Source organism: Myotis myotis, unplaced genomic scaffold (genome assembly GCF_014108235.1).
Source record: "Myotis myotis isolate mMyoMyo1 unplaced genomic scaffold, mMyoMyo1.p scaffold_m19_p_8, whole genome shotgun sequence".
NCBI lineage: Eukaryota > Metazoa > Chordata > Mammalia > Chiroptera > Vespertilionidae > Myotis > Myotis myotis.
The window spans coordinates 72,082,078-72,105,658 of record NW_023416390.1 but is presented as its reverse complement, the minus strand read 5'-3'; the positions used below and the strand labels follow the sequence as shown (position 1 = coordinate 72,105,658).

The window sequence follows — 23,581 nt, the reverse complement described above, 5'->3', positions numbered from 1 at the left end:
TCAAACTACTTGCAGTTTTCAATATTAATCACTCTACTCAGAATTCTTTTCTGTCTTGATCATTCCACTGTATTTATAGTTTAAGACAGTTTAAATTTATTTTCTTTTTTAAAGACAGTTTAAATTTAACCTAGTCTGTAAATATTTCAAGATATTTTCAAGTCAAAAGAAATTCTAATATGTACAATCATAGTAATTTATGTACATCTTCATCTTTTTAAATAACCGTCTTTCACTTAGAGTTTAAATTCCTTGAGGACAGGCTCATGACTTATTTAATTTTATGACTCAGTCCTTAATACATTTTACCCAATAATGTGTGTTCAATGAATGCAAAGGTTTTTGAAAGGAAATTAGTTTGCAAACATTGGTTGAGTCCAGCTTTTAGGAGACCTTAAATCTTAAACTAAAAACTTGTCATTGATTCTGCAAACATTGAAACTTCATTTGTGTTTTTTAATCAGGGCAGTGATTTTTTTTTAAAAGGCAAGTATTTCATAGCATTTTCTAGATGCCAAGTTCTAGTCTAATTTTATATATTAATGTAGTCATGTAACTGTCTTCTCTCTCAGTTTAAAAAACTGAGGCACAGATTATTTAAGTATCTTATCCAAAGTCACACAGTCACTGTAAGGTCTGGGGTTCTTTCACAGGTAGTCTGGCTTATTGATCTGTCCTGGTTATTACTGTGAGAAAATGTTACATGTGTTAGCATGACTCACAACATTGGGATTCATTAGAAACAGCAGAGGCAGTGAGACTATTAAAAGGGTTTTACTCTGTTAATCCAGGCTCAAAGTAGATTGAAAGGGAAACTATTGGCAAGAATTGGAAGGTTTGTTGATGATTGGACATGTGGGTGATAAAATATGGTGGGAAGAGGAATCAAAGGTAATACCAAGGTTTCCTGTCCAGTCATTAAGAAAATGATGAGTTCATGTGTAAAACAGAATTAAGAAATAAAAAGGAACATTTTGGAGCAGTAAATTTAGTATTACACATTCTGGTAGAAATGTCCAGTAAACAAGGATGCAGACCTGAAGAGGTGAGAGGTAACAAGAGTTTTAAAGTGAGCAAAGGAATAGAAACCAGAAACTGAGAATAGAGTCATGATTTTCAATTAATTCTAACTCCCCTCCAACAGCATGGTCCATAGATGTTAGTACTTGTTACACACCAAGTGGGTGAAACCATAGTGCTCTAAAGAATAAATTTTGGAAAAGTTCTAGAAACAATTAATGTAATAATAGATAGGCTGATGCAACATATATTTACCTTTACAATCCAATTCATCAGAGCTGTCTCCACAGTCGTTTTCACCATCACATAACTTGCCATGAGGAACACAGCGACGATTGTAGCAGGGCTTGAAACCTCTTCGACAACTTCTGTTTTCTTAAGAATAAAAATAGAAACACATAATTGAAGGTCTTATAGAACATCTTTTACAGAAAGAAAATCATCAATGAGATCTCACTCATAATGACTGGATTGTGGATCTATAAAATAAGTGCCGAGCAGTGTCGAAGATTTGGATTAGAATATTCATGTGTTATCAAGTAGTTCATTCAGTAAAGAGCCTTTTTAATGAAGTATCTTAGCTGCAATGATTCATACTTGAAGATCTCTTAAAATTATACCCTCATTATTGTTTCTGGCATCAGTCATCACAGAAATAAACAAATGTCACATATTTTGAATAAATAAATCTCTACCTCTAAAGCAATAAAGACACTCTGACACCTATCTCCTATCTACTTTGCATCTTGCAAGGATTTTATAACAAGAAACAAAAAGTAGCAAAACATATATTCCTGAATCACTGAATCCAAGTCACCTAACTATCCATAAATTTCTCTTAAAGATCATCTAAAACTGTCTACCAGAATTTCCTAAGAAGAACTGCCTCCTGAATTTTATTTACTTTAATGAGAGTCTCCTGATCTGGGGGAGAAGGTAACATTTACAATAATAGTGTCTGCCATTTACTGCATACTAATTCTGCGCCAGGCTCTATAATGAACATATGTAAATATATATTTCTTTACTTAATGCTCTCAATTAGAGCTAAGTTTGTTTTGTAGCAGGAAACTAAAATACAGAGAAGTAATGCACGAGCTCACACTAGTCACACCCCAGGAGGTTTGGGAACAAAGATGCAACCTCAGGTATGATTCCAAAGCTTGGAATCTATGTCTGGTGTTGTCAAACTATATAGCCCAAAGGACAATGAAGTCCATCAGCTTGTTTTCTTATGACTCTGCAGCTAAGAAAAGTTTTTACACTTAGAAAGGATTGCAAATATATATATATATATATATATATTTTTTTTTAAATAGAGCACATGTGGCAGAGAGCATATATGTCCCACAAAGCTGGCTCTTAAAAAAAAAAGTTTTCTAATTTCTGCTCAAATAGAATCTGGCTTCTAAGATGAAAATAATGTAAAAATACATTCTCATGCTAATAAGTGGAAATTTGTAAGCTGATTATTATTATATTTGATAAACTTTACTATTTTCATAGTGTGTAAGATATGGCTATTCATTCAAGCAAATATGTCATTTGAGGCAAATTACCTAATATTTTAGTTACAGATTAATCATGGACAAATTACATTTGACTATCATTTTTCACTGATGGTATGTTATTCTGTAATGTAAATGTGGGAGAAAACTGCCTGTGAATTTAGCAAGCTCCATCTCTCTCTTGTTTCAACATTACATTGAATATTTAGGTATGTTTATTACCCAAATAATATAACAAAGCATAAAAGTAGAAACCAAATATCACAATTCCAGATATCGATTCCTAAATTTTACAGAGCATACAACACCAATAGTATTATATTGTAGCACAGAAATAGATCAATTTAGAAATCATCTGAATCAATTCTATAATAACTATGCATGATTGAACAGACACAAATTTCCAGGAAAAACATTGCTGCAATGAAGGCAAATATCAATTGTTTACTAGAGTCAAAAAGCCGATCTCTGCTCCCAAGGGTGAGGGAAAGGCTGACTATTAATTGGTGTCACCTACAGAGGCACAGAACTCCATGTTTGATGGAGAACGTGGCTAAAGCAATCAGCCTTTGTACCTAAGAACACTAGCCCTGGGTCAGTCTGGGAGGCAAAAATAAAACGGACAAGACTTTGATATAAACCAACATGCTGTTGACTGATGACGGACCTTTGCTCCAAATTTAAACTGCAATATTCACCAATAACTGATATTTCTGGTGTCCACTTTTAAGAATGTGAACCTGGAACCTACTGCTAAAGATGAGTAACGAGAGAGCTCCAAAGACAGGCTCAGCCATATTTAAATTTTCTCTTCATGATGGAAAACTGTGAGAAAATTCTTTAATGAATACCATGGCTAATGGACAGGAAATAAGGTGCTCCAGTTGAACCAGGGCAAAGCCAAATCATTTGCCTTAGATCTACATGTTAAAGAGACACATGAAGAAAATCACACATATAAACCGAATGGGGACAACCAACAAAAATGTATAGAAACAATTCCAAACTTCTCTCTGAAAGAATAAATCACCTATTGGACACTTACCACAGTAGAGCAGTTTTTCATCGGATTTATCCTTACAATGAGGAATGCCATCACAGGTGAGTTGGTAGTCAATACACTCTCCATTTCCACATTCAAACTCTGAATAAATGTTGCAGGAGGAATTTTTAGCTGAAAGGAAAAAAAATCAAGGTTTTTTTGTAATGGCAAATGTTTGTAATGGCAAATTGTTAACACCGTAACAATTGTTTTCCTTAATCTTAATTATAAAAATAAATTAAAATTGATCTTAATATAAAAGTAAGGTAAAAGACAAAGGTTCATGTTGTTTCTTTATTTAAAAAAAATAAAAAGCACACTTTGGGGTTATTTTTCTTTCCCTGTCTTTGTATATTTTTTGGAAGTTCCCTGACTTTTTTTGCGTTTATGCCTATTTGTATATTTTGTTAATTATTTGGTGGCTGTACATAAATAGAGAGGAGAGTCTTAAATGTAGATGACTATATTTATGCATTTTGGTTAGCAGTCTAACCTAAAAATAAATTTTTAAAGAGTGGCAGTTAAATGCTCTCTGTATGTACTGAGAATGTTTTTTGTGTTTTCTTATTGGACTCTACCATATATTCTTCAGCACATTGAAATTTTCTAGTGCATAGAATTCTTATTTTTGAATGCTTAACTTGATTCATCTGACTTAAATCTCATCTAAAACTGGTTTTCCATCCCAACTAACTTCAGAAGAAATCCCTGTAGCAGCTTCTATCATTCAGAAATACTGAAATTGCTAAAGCTACTCTCATCAGCCACTTCTTTATCCCTGGTGGAACCAGGGAGCAGGCCGTCCCTTCCTGTCACATAGGACCAGTACCTGCTCCATGAAATGCACCAAATTCTCTGGGATGAGCTGGACAAGGATAATTTACAAACATCTGCTCTGGATGCTTAAGGGATCCAACTGACCACTGTCATATTGTCCCACTTCTTAATCTCAAGATTTTTCTTATAAATTAAAAGTCTGAGTTTTATGTCGTTTGCCCAATTTGGGAGCATAGGCCAACAGGCACAAAGTACAAAATTAAAACTTTCTACAACTAGTTTTCATCCTTGTAATGCCAGTACCTGGTCCCCATTTTAGAAAGATCTCTCATATGGAAAATAGACTTATATTTATTCTTAAAAATGGATTTAATGGCCAATTTTAGAAATCCAATTTTTTTATTGTATTATGTGCTGCTTGCTTGCTTGCTTGTACTCACTCAACTACTTGTTGAGTAACTGTACAGTGTAATCCAGTCATGCTAATTATGTTGGAAGCAATTCAAATTTATTTATCTCTACCAATACAGGAAACTTAATTTAATTTTACAATTTTCTGTCAATTTCTTTTTAAGCTTTATTTCAGGAATATTCCATTAAACAGCCACTAATACTCTTTGATGTTTCCAGAGTCTTATTTCTTTATTATTCTTAGAGCTTAATTAACTTAAACAGAATATCTACCTATCTCTTTATCTATCTACCTATCTATCATGTCTTATTGAATTCTTTTAATAATAGTGACGCCCTCTAAATATAGTTTCTTTTTTTATACTTGGTGAAGTCTAAACCTCACTGGTCAGTAGATAAAGTAGATTGCCACTTTAGAGAAAGTAACAAAGAATGGAAAATCTATAAATATTATTAATTCAAAGGAACAAGTGTTAAGAAGGGTATCAACATTGCTATATATAATCACTGTAGATCACGAACTAAACAAAATTCAGCCACTTACCCAGCTTATTTAGTCTATTTTAAATGCACCCTATTTAATATCTCATTTCCAATGACAACTATTATGATGGAAAATGGCAACTTTACTTTTAAAATAATTATTCCATTGCCAGGCTGGCATGGCTCAGCGGTTGAGCATCGACCTATGAACCAGGAGGTCACAGTTTGATTCCCGGTCAAGGCACATGCCTGGGATAGGGTGTGCAGGAGGCAGTTGATCAATGAATCTCTCTCATCATTGATGTTTTCTTTCTCTCTCTCTCCCTCTCCCTCTCTCCCTCTCTCCCTCTCTCTTCCTCTCTGAAAGCAATACAAATATTTTTAAAAATTAAAAATAATTATTCCTTTGAGGAGAGAGACAAAAATTCTTCACCATAAGTATATTTTTATGATGCAAAAGCAAACACTGTACAATTCATGCTTAGGTGTCTTCATTTGATGAAAAGGGATTGAGTATTTTCTCTGTCTTTCTAGAAACAAAAATATGGTTCTGTTTTCTTCTAATTCTTTTACTTTATCTAATTAAATTTACTATTCTTATTTCTATTATGGGTATTGATAAGTTTAGCAATATTGTTTAAAATGGAATTGCCTAAACTTTTTGTCAAGTGTTATGACAACAGATGACTTCCCCTCCTTTGCCCTCAGGGAGGGGTTAATAAATGGCCTTTCACAGCTTCAACACTGGCATTAACATTCACGAACTGCTCTGGTTGAATTAATTCAGAAGAGGACATAGATGTGCCAGAAACATTCTCATTTCCCAAAGATAAATTTCACAGGAAGTAGCCAAGAATTACTTTCCAATCTTTCTGCAGAACCGCAGGATTTCAATATGAATGCCCAAAGGATACAGGATGCTTTTATAAAGGTTTGTCACCTCTGTGGAATCCGCCATCACTTTATAGTTTCATGTGAATAAACTGCACTTGTTTAAAATGATAGTTTTCTGTCTGATTCATGCCCTCTCATCAATCGAGAGAAACAGGTGGCTTAGTAGAGACAGATGTATCTAATCTATTTTGCAGCAAGGATAAGCATCCACTGTATACAAATAAGCCTTGTTGTTATGACCAAAGGCATTGCTTCACTACTGGCCTGTGGTGACCTGTGAACGGAACATCAGTGATTCTAACGCATGGCTAACACTCCAGGTTTACAGATGAAATCAGATCCAGACCATTGCAGCTGAAGCCACAAAGCCAAACTGAAAGAGAGGGTTTAAGCAATTGCCTAAGCAATTCAGGAAAATGATAGTTGATGAAGAAGTGTGGGGATTTGTGGCCCGAATTATTGAAATTGGCTATCTTCATTTAAAGTTCCCTGACCAATTGCATCTTTCCCTCATTTGCTTTGGCACAGTTTATTTATTTTTAATTATTTTAGTTACTTGGCTAAGAGGTATCCTTTTGGGTTGTGTTACCAATTTGCAAAGTGAGGGGATATGTTGAATTTCTTGTATTAGGTGCAGTGATTTCTAAGGTAAACAAACTGATGTCAAAGCCCTTGTATTAAAGAGTAGCTAAAGGATCCTTCTGGTAAAATCCAACATAAGACTGAAGATGAAGATAAAAAAAAATACTTATAGTCTCTGATTTTATTTTTATAATGTAGACACATCCAGCTCTGCTGTAATTCTAATATAAAAAAAATATGAGATGAGGTTATAGAGAAAATATGTCAAATATCGAAACATCCTGAGAGTGAGTTCACCAGTTTCCAATAAGATGCTTCTGTCTTATACACAGGGTGTCTCAATGTTAACAAGGAATTAACCTGTTTTATGTTGCTGGCTAATTTTTCATGGCAGCATTCGGTTACTTGAACCCTTATTTATTTTAGAAACAATTTTTTAAACTTAGTTGTTAATAAGTGTATAATGTAATGGTACTAATTACAGATTTTAATGCATTTGGGAGGTATAAACATCATGCAAGGTTGAAATGCTACATTCTTAATTAACAGGTTGGAAATGATTACAAATAAGTTACATGAGCCATTCTCCCTCATTTACATACTGGGACAGACTGTGAGTGGTTTTACTACAAGGCCACAATACCAGCCTGCATACCAATTTATTTCAACTTTACCTAATTTTGCTGTTGATGAATTTTCAAAGTCATAGTTTTCATATGATCGCTGCATACAGGTATTTCTCTAGCTAGCCCCAAATCTTCCCGTCCACAATCAGTGACACCATTTGTGACTCTTTGGGTTAACATTATCTATCACATATTGCTATAGCAAAGTAGAATGTTGAATTGAGTTTTTCCTAGAATAGACAGATAAGCCAATGGGGCCTTGACTATTGGGGGAGAGTAAAACTTCAAGAATATCGTCAAACATGCCAATGTCCATGTGTGCTGTTTTGAGCAGTATGTCATATCGCATTTGGAATCTCTTTACTTACTCACACATCGGTTGTCATCTACTAATATCCGATCTCCCCTGCAGGAGCAATTCACTCTCCCATTAGGAGTTAAAAGGCACAGGTCATGGCAACCTCCATTCAGTAGCGCACACGGAGAAAGTTCACCTGCAATGAGGAAGCTTTATTGGTAACGTTATATTGATTTCCTATTCTATGTTAGCTGTAGAATAACAGTGAACTGTTAGACTGCCTCAATCACTTTTAAAAATCTCATAAACAAAAAAGACTCAGGACTTTTGAAAATCCAAAAACCTCAAAAGATAAGAACATGAGAAAAATATGTAACAGGGATACTACACTAACACACTTATCAAGGATGCAACAGCACCAAATGCACTAATACTACTAGAGACCACACAAATACTACAAACAGCAATTTTGCAGATATTCCAGTAATTTAAAAAAAATTAAGCCCAGATGCAAAGCTTGTTTATTACAGGGAAGCAAGTTGGTTTGAGAGTTCAAAGATACGAGGAGTGAGAGAGAATGGAATAGAATTCCAGAAACACTAATTTAAAATGAATTGTTCCTTTGGTGATAAATTAAGAACCACAGACATTTTAACTTACATCTTTTGGACAATTTCAATATTTTGAAATGTCAAATCCTGAACACTATCCCGAGGAAATGTAACAAAATGAAATCCAACTAAGTATTACTAAAATACATAGAGACACACAAGCGAAAATGCAGGAAGTCTCATGCAAGGTCACCATGAACACTTCCAGCTGTTTTAGTGCCATTAGAATGATATATTTGATTGTCGTGGTTAAAAAAAAAAAAAGCACATAGAGAAATTTTTGAAAGTATATAATTAAGAAATAAATTTGCTTTCTTTGTAACTTACAGCTATTGGTGTCATTGGCAACGGCTATGATTCCCATAGGCTGATGTGGAATGTCAGAACGGAGAATTTTTGTGTCTCCTCCAGTGTACTTGTTGGAACGCAGGATAGCTCTTCTTCCCCAGTCTGACCAAAAGATGTAATTGTCATAAACAGCCAAACTGAGGAAAGTCCCTGGCCCCGATTTTACAATCACCTAAAATAAGTTAAAATATATATTTGTAATATGGAGATAAACATATTCCTATATCCACATCTATTTTTGTGTCACAAATAAGGGATTATGATTACTTATATTTAATCAATGGAAATCATCAGACAAAAATGCATTTTACTAGGTGTGCTATTATAATATTCTTCGTAGTTTATTTAAATGTTTTAATTATCCTTACCTTTTGCAATGCTTTTACTGAATATTTTCAGTATATTGCTATTTACTACTAAGCTAATATGCAAAAGAGATGGAAGAAAAATAAATGACTCTAAGACATGAAAAGAAAAAAAGTTAGACCCAAAGTAAAGGAAAAAAACAAAACAAAACTTAAGAGTAAAAGATAAATTAAGGAAAAATAAAACAAAAAATAAATTAATTAATTAATACAACTTTAAAAATGGTTATTTGAGAATAATACAATGGATAACACATAGTGAATTATCCCAGGAATACAAATTTATTTAGCATTTTAAAAGTCGATTGCTGTAATTTAACATTTAACAACTAAAACAGGAAAACTTATATGAAGATCTCAATAAAGGTAGATAAATTATTTTATAGGATCTAACATCCATTTATCCTATCTAATAAAAGAGAAACATGGTAATTAGCGTACGACCGCTACCCTTCCCATTGGCTAATCAGGGCAATATGCAAATTAACTGCCAGCCAAGATGGCGGCCGGCAGCCAGGCAGCTTGAAACTAACATGAAGTTTGCTTGCTTCAGTGACCGAGGACTCCAACGTTCCCCGCCTGCCGCTGCAGGCCTCTGAGCTGCAACTCTAAGCAACTATGTAACAAATATAGAAGCTAAACAAAACCCCAGAAACCTACCAGGCTTCAGCCAGCAGGATAGCAACATTGTAAGCAAAGGCCAGAAACCTACTTTCAGCAGCAGAGGCCTAAGAGCTGGAGCCAAGCCTCAAAGCTAAAGCTGGCCCAGAATAAAAAAAGAAAAAAAAAAGAAAAAAAGGAGTGGTTGGGAGCTTCAGTCACCCCCAGCCTGAAAACAGCCCTCAGCTCCTCACCCAGACTGGCCAGGCACCACAGTGGAGACCCCCACCCTGAAGGGTGTGTGACCAGATGCAAACAGCCATCATCCCCTCCCCCAGGCTGGCCAGGCACCCCAGTGGGGACCCCCACCCTGATCCAGGACACCCGTCAGGGCAAACCAGCCGGCATCCTCCCATGCACCAGGCCTCTACCCTATATAGTAAAAGGGTAATCTGCCTCCCAGCACTGGGATCAGCAGAGCCGCGAGGCCTCCTGGCACCGGGATCAGCATGACAGGTGACAGCACCCAAACCCCCTGATTAGCCCTGCTCTGTGTGTGACAGGGTAGAGCCATAACCTCCCCATCGGCCCTGCCTTGAGTGTGAGAGTGGCGGCACCCCAACCCCCTGATCGGCCCTGCTCTGTGGGTGATAGAGGGCGGTGCCCCAACCCCCTGATTGGCCCTGCTCTGTGCATGACAGGGGGTGGCGCCTCAACCTCCCCATCAACCCTGCCTTGAGTGTGACAAGGGATGGTGCCCCAACCCCCCAATCAGTCCTACCTGAGCGTGACTGAGGGTGGCATTGCAACCTCCTGATCACCCTGCTCTGTGTATGACAGGGGGCGGCGCCCCAACTCCCCAATCGGCCCTGCTCTGAGCCAGACTAGGGGCTGCACCTAGGGATTGGGCCTGCTCTCTGCCACCCGGGAGCAGGCCTAATCCAGCAGGTCGTTATCTCCTGAGGGGTCCCAGACTGCGAGAGGGCACAGGCCGGGCTGAGGGACCCCCTTCCCCCCCGAGTGCACAAATTTTTGTGCACCAAGCCTCTAGTATATATATAAAAGCCTAAGCGAACGTTATGATGGAATGAACAGAACGACCAGTCACTATGTTATGCACTGACCACCAGGGGGCAGATGCTCAATGCAGGAGCTTCCCCCCAGCCCGCAGGCTGTGATTGACAATGGGGCCTGCCAGCCAATCTCCCAAACCCTTCCCCCAGCTGGGAGGCCCTGATCGCTCAATTGTGCCCTGGCCCTCGGGCTGGGATGGGGAACTGGGGGTCGGTGGCAGTGGACATGGCCCCTTCCTCAGGGGGGCTGAGGGCTGGCTCCCTCCTCAGTGCCTGCCGGCCAACCTCCCAGTCCCTTCCCTTGGCCTACTGGTCCTGATCACCTGATCCCCGGGCTGGGATGGGGAACCAGGGGTGACTGGTGGCTGATGCAGCTGGCCAGGGAAGGGGCACGGCGGGGAGGTGGGAAACCACACAGTGGCGGCTAGGAAAGGAGGAGGAGCGGAGTGGCTGCACGCAGCTGGCAAGGGAAGGAGGAGGCGGGGAGGCGGGGAACATGATCAGCTCTGAAGGTGCAGCAGGCCTCTAGTTCCTATTAAAAGCTCAGAAAATAAATAAAATTAGAAATAAGAAATAATCACTCTTACTAATCTACTCAACATTGTCCTACAATTTTTAGTCAGTATACTAAGAAAAGAAAGCAAAAACAAATGCATCCAGATTAGGGGAAAATGTCAAATTATACTTATTTGCAAGTGACATAATCCTCTTCATAAAAAGATATCCAATAAAATGTGTCAAGAAAACAAAAGCTGCTCGAACTAGTTAATAAATGTAGTAGGTTGAAGCATGCAAGACTGCTATATGGATTTCTATAGAGTAGTGATAAACTATTGAAAATTAAAATAAAAAGTTTTACGATAGCATTAACATACAGCTAGTAATACATATGAAAAAGAATTATAAAAACCTGAAAACTACAAAACATTGTTAAGAGAAATTAACAAAAACCTAAATAAATAGAGTTATGCCTTACTTATGCTTTGGAAGGCTTGATATTAAGATGCCATCTCTCCCCAAATTGATAAATTATATCTAATCCAACTATAAGTCCTGCAGATATTTTCTAGAAATTGACATGATAATCCAAAACATATGTGGAAAACAAAGGATCTAAAATAGCAAAAAACAACTACCTTATTTTAAGACATTATAACTTTATAGCTATTAAGACAATGTGGTTTTCAAAAATAATAAAGACATACATCAGTAATACAGAAAAGAAATAGAGAAATACATCTGTAATATAGAAAAAGCCAGCATGTATATGGATAACTAATTTTGACAGAAGTGCATAGGCTATTCAAACATATAGTATAATTTTTTTAACAAATGATACTTCAACAACTGAACATACATATGCAAAAAAAGAACTGCCATATATATATATATATATATATATATATATGCCAAAAATAAATTATAGTCATGAATATAAAATCTAAAATTATAAGAGATCTAAAAAAAAAATGGGAAAAAAATATTTACAATCTTTAGTGAGGCAAAGATTTATTAGCATAATGACTCTAAAAGCAGGATCCGTTAAAAAGAATGATAAATTAAACTTAATCAAAGTATAAAACTTTTACTTTTCTAGTGACACTATTAAGACAAAAGATAAGTCACAAACTGTGAAAGTTTTTTGCCATGCTGTTTTAATTACTATAACCTTGTGTTATAATTTGATATAATAGATGAACCCAGAGGGTAGTATGCTAAGTGAGATAAGTCAGACAGAGAAAGACAAATAGCATATGATCTTAGTTACATATGTAATCTAAAAAACAAAATACAAGAATGAACAATCAAGACAGAAACAAACTCATAGATACAGGGAATAAATTGGCGGTTGGCAGATGGAAGGAGGGTTGAAGAGATGAATAAAATGCTAAAAGGAATTAAGAAGTACAAATTTTCAATTATAAATACAGTCATCAGGATATAAACTACAGAATAAGGAATATAGGTAATAATACTGTAATAACTCTGTATGGTGTCAGATGGGTGCTAGGCTTTTTGGAGTGATCACTTTGTAAGGTATATAAATGTCCAATCACTATGTTGTACACCTGAAACTAATATGATATTGTATGTCAAGTGTAGTTGGAAAACAATTTAAATAAATAAGTAAATGTTAAAATATAATTTTACATTGATTTAATTAACTTATGTTACTAAAAGAGAAAAAATATAGAACTGCCATAAGATTGAGACTGTCAAACCAAAGAGGGAAAGCAGGGGAGGTTGGAGGGGGGAAAGAAATCAACCAATGGACTCATATGCATATATGCATAACCCATTGACACAGGTGGCAGTGGTGACGGCTTGGGAAGGGGAGGGGGAGAGGAGAGGGCAACGGGGGGATAAAGGGGAGACGTATGTAATACTTTCAACAGTAAAGATTTATTTAAAAATAATGAAAACACTAACTCAGAAAGATATTTCACTCCCATGTACATAAGTAGAACCCAAAATTCTTCATTTCTAATAAGTTTCCAGGTGTTTCCAATTCTGTTGATTTGGAAATTGCCTTTGAAGAGCAAGAATTATAAAATATTGAAAAGTATAGAAAAAAAAATCTTAACCACACAAGTATAATTTCTCATCTCTTTGGAATAAAGATATGTATTTTTTTTAATATTATTATTTTCAAATTGGTATCATGGTGTATGCTTTTGTATTCACTTAAAAGTAAGTTGATAGGCCCTGACAGGTTTGGCTCAGTGGATAGAGTGTTGGCCTGCGAACTGAAGGGTCCCAGGTTGGATTCCGGTCAAGGGCATGTACCTTGGTTACGGGCACATCCCCAGTAGGGGGTGTGCAGGAGGCAGCTGAATGATATTTCTCTCTCATCAGTGCTTCTACCTCTCTATCCTTTCCCTTCCTCTCTGTAAAAAATCAATAAAATATTTTAAAAAATTAATTAGAAGTAAATTGATAGGATTTCTGGTGCCAGCCAAGATGGGCCAAAACCACCACAGCCTACCTCTCCTACTAGTTACTACTTCTGATTGTAATGTTTTAGGAACAAGAGGAGAAAAATAGTAAAAGGAAGTTAAGTAGCAGCAAGTAGAAGAGTGGGAGTGGACAGAATAAATACTATTTTTACTGCCACTGATTTTCCCCCCTATTTTCAGTGCCACCAGATAATCGAATAGGTTACATTAAATTATCTGGTATGCATTTGCTGCTTACTCTCAAAAGGTGTCATTTCAATGCCCCTTATATTCCCTGGTAGTTTTCTGAATTCACACAGATGACGGAGAGCTGGTGGCTGCCCTAAGTTAGCTCTCCAAACCAGGCCTAAGGAGGGCCCAAGCAGCATTCATAGTTCAAGTGTGCTTCTGAGTTAAGAAGTTTCTGTAGGCAGAGTTTACTTCTCTACTGCTGATGCAGAAAAACATTAAACTCAGTCTACAATTATGCAAGGTTTTTTTTTTTTAATCCTCACCTGAGGATATATTTCCATTGATTTTTAGAGAGAGTAGAAGAGAGAGGGAAAGATAGAGAGAAATATTGATGTGAAATAAACACATCAACGGTTGCCTCAAGTACGTGCCCTGACCAGGGCTATGGCCGTGGAGGAGCCTGAAACAGAGGTACATGACCTTGACCGGGATCCAACCCAGGATCCTTCAGTCCACAGGCCAACGTTCTATCCACTGAGCCCTACCAGCTAGAGCTGCAAAGGCTTTTATAGGGTATAACAGGTTCAACTAAGAATCATACTGACCCCCAAGAAATTTCATTCCACTGGTTAGAGTTCAATGTGAAACAGAAAAGTGAAATCCATTAAATTATACTTTTTCATCTCTAAGTTAAACATTTTTAGCATAAGTTCACAAATACTGCACCTTGCAAGCCTAATCAGCATTTTTATTTGGAGAGCAGAAACTTTTGTCATCATAAATTACACTCTATTGTGTTATATGGTAATGCACCATTAGGGCATAATTTTGAGGAACTTTCACCTTGAACCTATAAATAGCATCATATTTCAAAATAATAATTCATATTCATTTAGAAAATTCATTTCTTGACACAGTCACTTAATCTCACATGTGTCCTCATAGACAGAGAATTAAATTGGTGATGCTGCATAGACTTGAAATTATGTGTTGAGAATTTAGTCGTGAATCATATGACTTTTTCATCTTTGAACTTCACTGATGGCTTATCGGTGGAAGTACTGGAACTAGTCAGGGAATACAAAAATAGTCAGCTTTATAAATCAAACAACATATTTCCAATACCCAGATGCTCAACGTAAAATCAAACAATTTAAAATTCAAGCAAGCAGGAGGCTTCCCAAACACCCTAGATGACTGCCTCACTGACAAGATCATAAATGGTCGTTATAGGAAATGACAACTTGGCACCTGCCATGGATGGGCATGACAAAACGTTACAGATTGAAAAAACACAAGTGCAGTTGCTTTGGCCTTGGAGGAAATGGTTGCGTGGTGGTTTATCAGCAACTTAAAACTAAGAAATATTTAATTTAAGAATAGAAAGCTATATTTAACTTGCCTGAGTGAGCTTGCAGAACAAATAAAAAAAAAAGTCTTAATGTCATTAGTATCCAACAATATTTGAAAAGAACAACATGCACAACAATCATCTAAAAGATTGTCTAATATGTGAGAGGAGTTACCAGCCTTATTTAGAGAGACAAATTCTTCAGAGAGGAAGATAAAATGAAGAATTACTTTGATTCTACACTCTCTCCTTCTGTCTCTTAATTGACCAAACTCAAGCAAGAGTCAGAGTCAGCTGAACACACTAGTAAGCCCCCTGAGGGAAAGAACACATAAAGGAGGGTTGAGAAAGGGTGTGGGGGATATCCTGAGATGAAAGAACCCTATTATTTGTTTTTCCTTGGACAAGAATTATTGTTATTCCTTGGATAAGATTTTTGGTTTTTTGAGACTCAGTCTCCAAATCTGTAATATGAGAGAGTAAGAGTAAATGATTTAGCTTTTCTCCTTTCTCAGGGAAGGAGGAATGGTAGAGTATGTCCTTGGGTCACACAGAAGACTGATGAGAAGAAAAATAAATTGTCATATATCTGAAGTGTTATTGCCACTCCTGAATGGAATTTGAGCAATGTTCTGATGTTGTGTCTTATGTTCATATGCTATATAATAAAGAGGTGATATGCAAATTGACTGTCACAACCTCACACAAGATGGCTGCCCCCATGTGGTCACAAGATGGCCACCCCTATGTCATCACAAGATGGCTGCCACAAGATGGGTGGCAAGGGCGAGCAGTTGTGGGCAATCAGGCCAGCAGGGGAGGGCAGTTGGGGGGGACCAGGCCTGCAGGAGAGGGCAGGCAGGGGAGGGCAGTTGGGGGTGACCAGGCAGGCAGGAGAGGGCAGTTGGGGGTGATCAGGCCAGCAGGGGAGCAGTTAGGCATCAATAAGGCCAGCAGGGGAGTGGTTAGGGGATGATCAGGCTGGCAGGCATAAGTGGTTAGGGGCAATCAGGCAGGTAGTCAGGCGAGTGGTTGGGAACCAGCAGTCCCGGATTGTGAGAGGGATGTCCGACTGCCAGTTTAGGCCCAATCTGACAGGAATTTCATGCACTGGGCCTCTACTATGATTATAGTTATTAAAGTTATAACATTAAATTTGGATTTAATTTTTATTTGCTAGCAAAATTGAGCATCTTTTCATATATCTGTTGGCCATTTGTATGTCTTCTTGGAACAAGTGTCTGTTCAGGTCTTCTTTCCATTTTTCAATTGGATTGTTGGTTTAGTATTGAGTTGTATAGGTTATTTATATATTTAGGATATTAACCTCTTGTCAGAGCTGTTGTTTGCAAATGTCATCTCCCATTTGGTTGGTTGCCTTTCTGTTTTGTTGGCAGTTTCTTTGGCTGTGCAGAGCTTTTTAATTTGATATAGTCCCATTCACTTGTTTTTACCTTTTCTTACCTTGCCTTTGGGGTCAAATTTATAAAATATTTTCTAAGACCAAGATCCATAAGTTTAGTACCTATTTTTCTTCTATGTGATTTATTGTTTCAGAATGTATATTTAGGGCTTTGATCCATTTTGAGTTAATTTTTGTATTCGGGATAAACAGCAATCTGGTTTTATTCTTTTGCAACTTAAAACTAAGAAATATTTAAGAATATTCCAATTTTGCCAGCACCATTTATTGAGGAGTCTTCCTTTTCTCCACTAAATGTTTTTGGCTCCTTTGTCAAAAATTGTTTGCCGAAACCGGTTTGGCTCAGTGGATAGAGCGTCGGCCTGTGGACTGAAAGGTCCCAGGTTTGATCCCGGTCAAGGGCATGTACCTAGGTTGTGGGCACATCCCCAGTAGGAGATGTGCAGGAGGCAGCTGATCGATGTTTCTCTCTCATCGATGTTTCTAACTTTCTATCTCTCTCCCTTTCTCTCTGTAAAAAATCAATAAAATATATATTTTAAAAAAAATTAAAAAAAAAACACATTGTTTGCCCATATGCATGTGAGTTTATTTCTGGGCTCTCAGTTTTGTCCCATTGGTCTTTGCCTGTTGTTCTGTCCATACAATGCTGTTTTGATTACCTGTGAACCAGGAGATCCCAGTTCCATTACTGGTCAGGGCACAAGCCAAGGCTGCAGGCTCAATCCCCAGTATGGGGTGTGCAGGAGGCAGCCCATCAATGATTCTTTCTCATCATTGATGCTTTATCTCTCTTTCTCCCTTCCTGTCTCTGAAATCAATAAAATACATATTTTTTAAGAAATAAAAGAAATAATGATCGGTTTTGGTGTCTGCACTCAGAGAATATTTTTTAAAAGAATAGTTGATTGATTTTTATAGAGAAAATGGGGGGAGAGAGAGAAAACTATCGATGCAAGAGTGTAATATTGATCAACTACTTCCTGCATGCCCCCTACCTGAGATGAAGCCTTTAACCCAGGCATGAACCCTTGACCAGGAATCGAACCAGGAACCTCTGGTGAATGCCATGATGCCCAACCAACTGAACCATGCCACTCAGGGTGAGAATTATTTCTCAGTGTTTTTGACCCAACAAGTTATGGAGTATTTTGCATGAAAATAGAGGATTAAAGGTTTTGCATAAGAAGAACAACAATACCAGTAAGCACAAATCACCTAAAATTTGTAAATTGAAAAAAAATATGCTTGAGTCATATTTGTTTAAATACCTAATAAAAATTATAAAACATACTGAGTTCTTATTCTTGTCCAAGTCGGGTATTTTTAAATTTGATGATGATCACTCCCGGGAAGAAAGGGTAGAGAATGAGAGGCAGGTCTCTCAATCATGGCAAAGTCATCTTTAAGAAATCAAAAGACAACAGGAATCCAAATGAAACCAGTAAATCAACTACTTCCAAGTCAATGTGTTATTGAAAGCCCATCTTAATAACCAACTGGGATATTAAAATGATAGCCCAGTTGAAAAGTTCTTACTGCTGTGATTTTTTAAGCAGGCATTTCAACTCAGGATTTGGGTCTAACAAATTCTCACAATTGAAAGTATTTAGCCCAAGGGCAGATTAGAGAAAAAAAAAATAATTAAGTTGAACATTTTAAATAGATTTACTACTAATGCCTCTTATGGCCCATAAATGAGATCTTTTATAATAGAAAAGAAGAAAAATGTGGTGATGAAGGGAATGATTACCATTTTTGTAGTTATTCTAAAATGCAATGCTTTACTCTCTCTGTGTTAATATGCATTTATCTATTTCAAATTCTGACACTTTTCATCTCCTGTTCTATCATTGATTTAATTAAGGATTTTAAATGCATATACATTAGTCCCTCCTTATATGCAGGCAGATATGTTCCAAGACTCCCATTGTACACCCATTGGAACCTAACATTGTACCAAACCTTATATAGTCTATGTATTATTTCAATACATACATACATATTACAAAGTTCAGTTTATAAAATGGGCATGGTAAGAGATTAACAACAATAACTAATGATAAAGTAGTAAATTATAACAATAAAATAAGGGGACTTGAACACAAGCATTGTGATTCTCTGGTAGTCAATCTGATCAGAAGGCTAGTCAGAGCTTACATAGAATGGATAGACTGAACAAAGAGACAAAGCAAGATGGCATGAGATTTAATAATGCTACTCATTATGGCACACAATTTGAAACATATGAATTGTTTATTACTGGAATTTTCCATTTCAGGCTGTGGTTTACTGCAGGTAACTGAAACTGCAGATAAAGGAGGACTAGAGTAACATTCAAATATCTTATAAAATGCCATGATTTACTCTATTTTAGCTTTCCACAATTATTTTTTCTTCATTACTGTCATTTGCCCTGCATTTTAAGCTATTTCATAAAATTCATCTGAAAGATAAATATTTGGAGACACGCTGAAGTAACACTATTATATGCCCTCAAAGTCTGCACTTTTCTTCATTGTTTAAGCCTTATTTGGCTGTTTCCAGGAGCTAGCAGCAGCATTTTGACCACTATCCTCAATATGGCATAAATGGCATGCACACCTGCACAAAGTGACACCTTTTCCAATTGCTTAGGAAAGAGGCAATGAAACTTAGCAATGAGAGGGTGTCAATGAATTCTGAATAACTTTTGTGTAAATGAAGGCAATATAATCAGCTCTCTTGTACCAGGCAGGTATTATGCTTTTCCACAAGGATTCATTTTCGTTAATTTAAGTTGAATCATTAAGCATTACTATTTGGAAGCTGGCAGAAAGATGACAAAAATTAAGCAGTTACAATTGTTCAAGGACATGCTCTGAACTATTCAGCATATAAATCACTTTCTGGCATTCATTTAGACAATAAAAATTTCTTCTTTTAACTGAGTTTGGATAAGTAACCAATGACTTTAATATCACCCAAATGTTAACACCAGTCTTAAATCCTTAAAAAAACAATTAAATAAGCAATATTTCTTAATGAATCTATTTTGAGGCATTAGATATATAATAAAGAAAAATTCAACATTTATAGATGATTAGGTAGTAGCTTGCACATAAATAAAATATAACTTTCTCTAAATAACTGTGGCAAATTATCACAGTGTTATGCTTTGTAATTTAACCTTCAGCTTTTTACCTTAGCCCTGATGCTTAACTATGGATGGACAAGTCATATATTTGGCCCTGGGATATTTTTATAATATAGAACATTACTGATCCTGACAAGGAAAAAAGGTTCAAAACTAAGTATATAAATTTTGGGGAATACAGGAGGGCCTAGCTCTGCAATTATAAGCAAATTATGAACCTCTTAAGTGACAGAATTGTCTGATAATCTCTAAGAGCCATTCTAACTCTAACAGCTATATTATCCAAACTAAATGCTAACTCCTTAGAAGCAGATATAAAGCCTTATAATGTCTTCCTAATCTCTCAGACATGAGGAGTGCATATGGACATGATTAAGTAGTAATGCATGCATGTTTGTGTGTGTGTGCATGTGTATGATTTTGTATTTTTGATTCAGATAAGGTATGTTTTTCAATAGATTAACTACATTTATGTTAATCATGCCATAACTTCTCCCGTTCAAGTATGCCTTATGTTTAATTCCAAATATTTCATAACTAGAGGCCTGGCGCATGAAAATTCATGCACTCAAAGGGTAGGGGTGTCCCTCAGCCCAGCCTGAGCCCTCTCACATTCCAGGACCTCTTGGGGGATGTCCACCTGCCAGCTTAGGCCCGCTCCCCGTGGGATCAGGCCTAAGCTGGCAGTCAGACATCTCTCTGGTAGCCTGGGAGCCCTTGGGGGATGTCCAACTCGAGGAGCAGGCCTAAGCCATTGGTCGGACATCCTTAGCACTGCCAAGGAGGTGGGAGAGGCTCCTGCCACTGCTGCTGTGCTGGCCAGCCATGAGCCGGCTTCTGGTTGAGTGGTGCTCCACCTATGGAAGCTCACTGACAACCAGGAGGCAGCTCCTGCATTGAGCATCTGCCCCCTGGTGGTCAGTGTGCATCATAGCGACTGGTCATTTGCCATTAGGGTCAATTTGCATATTACTCTTTTATTATATAAGATTGGTTACTCTCAATATTCTGTGTGAATGTCAAGCAGAAAGGAAAGGAAACAGTAAAGGAAAAAAATAAGCCCAAGAAAATACTAAAAATAATGGAAGAGTAAGTTCAGCATAGCAGGAAGGGGACATGAGACAAGGCATCATACGAATGAATAAAACTTGACCTTGGTACTCTTGATCTTTCAAAATACAGTCTCTCTGCTAAACTAACAGTGTATAAACTTCCCAGTCTCCATGCTTTTGATGCTGAAGATGACCCAGAAAAATGCTTCATCACCTTATAATTCAGGATTTGAAAAGCCTCTGAACCCATGTCTGTGGTCACTTGAGTATTTGTGCTGATGGCTCTAGCTCATTTGTTTAGGGTACAATTCCTAACACTACACTTTGCTCCCTACAACAATTGCACTGTAAGTTTTCCAGAAAATGCATCGACTTTCTTTCCTACTACCTTTGGAAAAACTGTTACTTTCTTTGTGAAGATATGAGACAGAGAAATAAAATAAGGAAGCATGCAAGCCAACCCAACATTGTTATCAGGAGAAACTGTTCCATTTCCAGATGGTGGCTACTCAGACTTGCATGATGGAGTTTCATAAAACATAACCATGCCATCCGAAGATACCTTACTGTCAGAATCCAGTCACTCTTGAGGTCAAATGTTCAGAACAATTTTTTCACCATTTATATACTAAGGTCAGCTTCTAAGATTATACATTCCCCACTAAACAAACCCTTCCCACTTCCTGCCCCAGAAATGCCCTGAGAAAGCAGTAACTAAGATGCCTACTGCATCATCCCTGCTTATTGTTTAGTTTCAAATGTTTGTGGCATTTTGCACTATAATAGCCTGGATCCATAATATAATATAGACCCAAGAAGTGAGCTATAGATTGGGAGACTGACAGTGGGTTAGGCCAGCTCAGTTTTAGACAGACATTTATTCCAATAGTTGAATTTCAATTATACTATTTACTCAACTGATTATTTTGCTTCCAAAAGAGATAATTTACACCTCAGCATAAATCCTTAAAAAAAGGATTGAACCCATGACAGAATTAATGCTTTCCTTTTTAAAGCAGGGATGTAACAACCAGTTAGGTAATTACTTTGATTTTAAATGTCTGGAATTCAATTTTTATGATAGCTATAATAGCTCAGAGAAAGAATGAGGAAATGCATATAAAGTCTATTATGTATTTATGCAAGTAAAACAAAACAAAACTATATCCTGAACTCACAAAACCTAATTTATATGAGTTAATGTATTTTGTTAAAATCTTTTTAAACAGTCCTTTGGGAGGACTGGAAGCAAGAGGAGCACTGGGACTTCTCAATTTAAAAATTATTACTTCACGAGTCTATGCGGAGGGCTGCTTCAGAAACATCCTCCTGTATTTGTCAATTTGTGTGGGGTTTTTTTCATACTTCCTGAACTAAGCACTTGGAAGTGAGAAAGAGAAATAAAACATCGCGCAGCCCAGCTGTCTATGGGCACGTGTTTATGTCAGTCACCATGCTCATGATCTACTGCAATAATAAATCACACAAACCACCCTGGTCACATAATTTATTACAACAGTGTATCAGCAGGGGGAGGCCTCCGGGAGCCAAGTTACAGACACAAACCTGCATCATTGCTTTTATCTACTTCCTTTATTTAACTTTGATATAAGAAACCAGAGTGGGAGGATCTGGTCAGAATTGAAAGCTGCTTTGGCATAATTTTCTAAATGACTTTGACACTTAAACCAAGGTAATATTATTAAAAGTTCTAACACTTTATTTTGTATTTTTTCACATAAATTAAAAAGTAAACAAGTCTTAAATATTGCTCCTTTATAATGATGATTTGTTTGCTTACTTAAGCATTTTCTTCTTCCTTCTGTTTCCCCATAAGCAAAATAATAATAAACTTCAATTTTATTATTGAGGGAGCTACATGTATGTTATATTTAACTAGAGGCCCAGTGCACAAATTCATGCATGGGTGGGGTCTGGCCAGCCTGCCCCAATGGGGGCCCATTAGGCCAGGTTGGCAAGAGGGAGGGACCGTGGGTGGTTGGCCAGCTGGCCCCACCCCCAATTGGGGTGTTGGGGGCCGATCAGGGGCTGATTGGGGCCTGGATCAGGCTGGTTGGCTGCCACAGTATGCGTCATAGCCATTCTGGTCATTCTGGTCATTCTGCCATTCTGGTTGCTGGGTTTTTATATACCAGTATATTGACAATTTTAATATTGACTATTTTAATATTGTCAGAGTGGCACTTCTAAGAGTACATAGGGTTTTTCTTGAGTAAATCACTTTTCAATATTTTAGTCTTCAAACTTCAAGAATTTTCATTAGTTTAATGGGGGAAGTATTTCACCAGGGCATTATTCCATAGTGATCATTAATAATTAATCCTTTTTTTTTCTTTTCATCCAATAAATATTTATTGAGCTAGGTAATAATTACTGCATTCACTAAATCTGTCTCATAAAGCTGTGCCTGTTTGATAACATATGGGTATTTGCTGTCAAACCCTATTCTCCATTTCTCCAGGGTCATCCCCTATCTACCCCCCTATCACTCTGTCCCCCTCCATAAATTCTAGGATTTAAGAATTTTAATACATTTTCAGGAACCCTGCCACTGAATGTTTGAGGACTGCCTTACTACTTGTATTATATGTTACAGGTATCTATAATTCAGTCAGACATTTTGTAGTGATAATATTTACACCCTTGCTACTGAAAGTATGGGAGCTTTTTAGAAATAATCTGTGGCTCCAAACCAGACCTAAATCAGAATATGCATTTTACCATGATCCCCAATTTGTCTGAATTCACTTTGAAGTTTGTTAGGCAGTATAGCCCCAGCCCAAATAAAATGAACCCATTTAAACCACACTGCAAAATGTCAGTGCTTCCCTA

At 37.1% G+C, this 23,581-nt stretch overlaps 1 protein-coding gene across 1 annotated transcript in view; it reads right to left on the bottom strand.

The window, feature by feature from the left end:
- The window catches only part of LRP1B (LDL receptor related protein 1B), a 1,379,523-nt gene that overhangs the window by 274,641 nt on the left and 1,081,301 nt on the right, over nt 1-23,581 (bottom strand). The window contains exons 44-47 of the mRNA XM_036320679.1: nt 8,580-8,772; nt 7,712-7,837; nt 3,574-3,702; nt 1,276-1,395 (exon numbers count right to left, since the gene is read on the bottom strand). Of these exons, the coding sequence (XP_036176572.1) occupies nt 1,276-1,395; nt 3,574-3,702; nt 7,712-7,837; nt 8,580-8,772 (568 nt within the window). The remainder of the gene's footprint in view (nt 1-1,275; nt 1,396-3,573; nt 3,703-7,711; nt 7,838-8,579; nt 8,773-23,581) is intronic.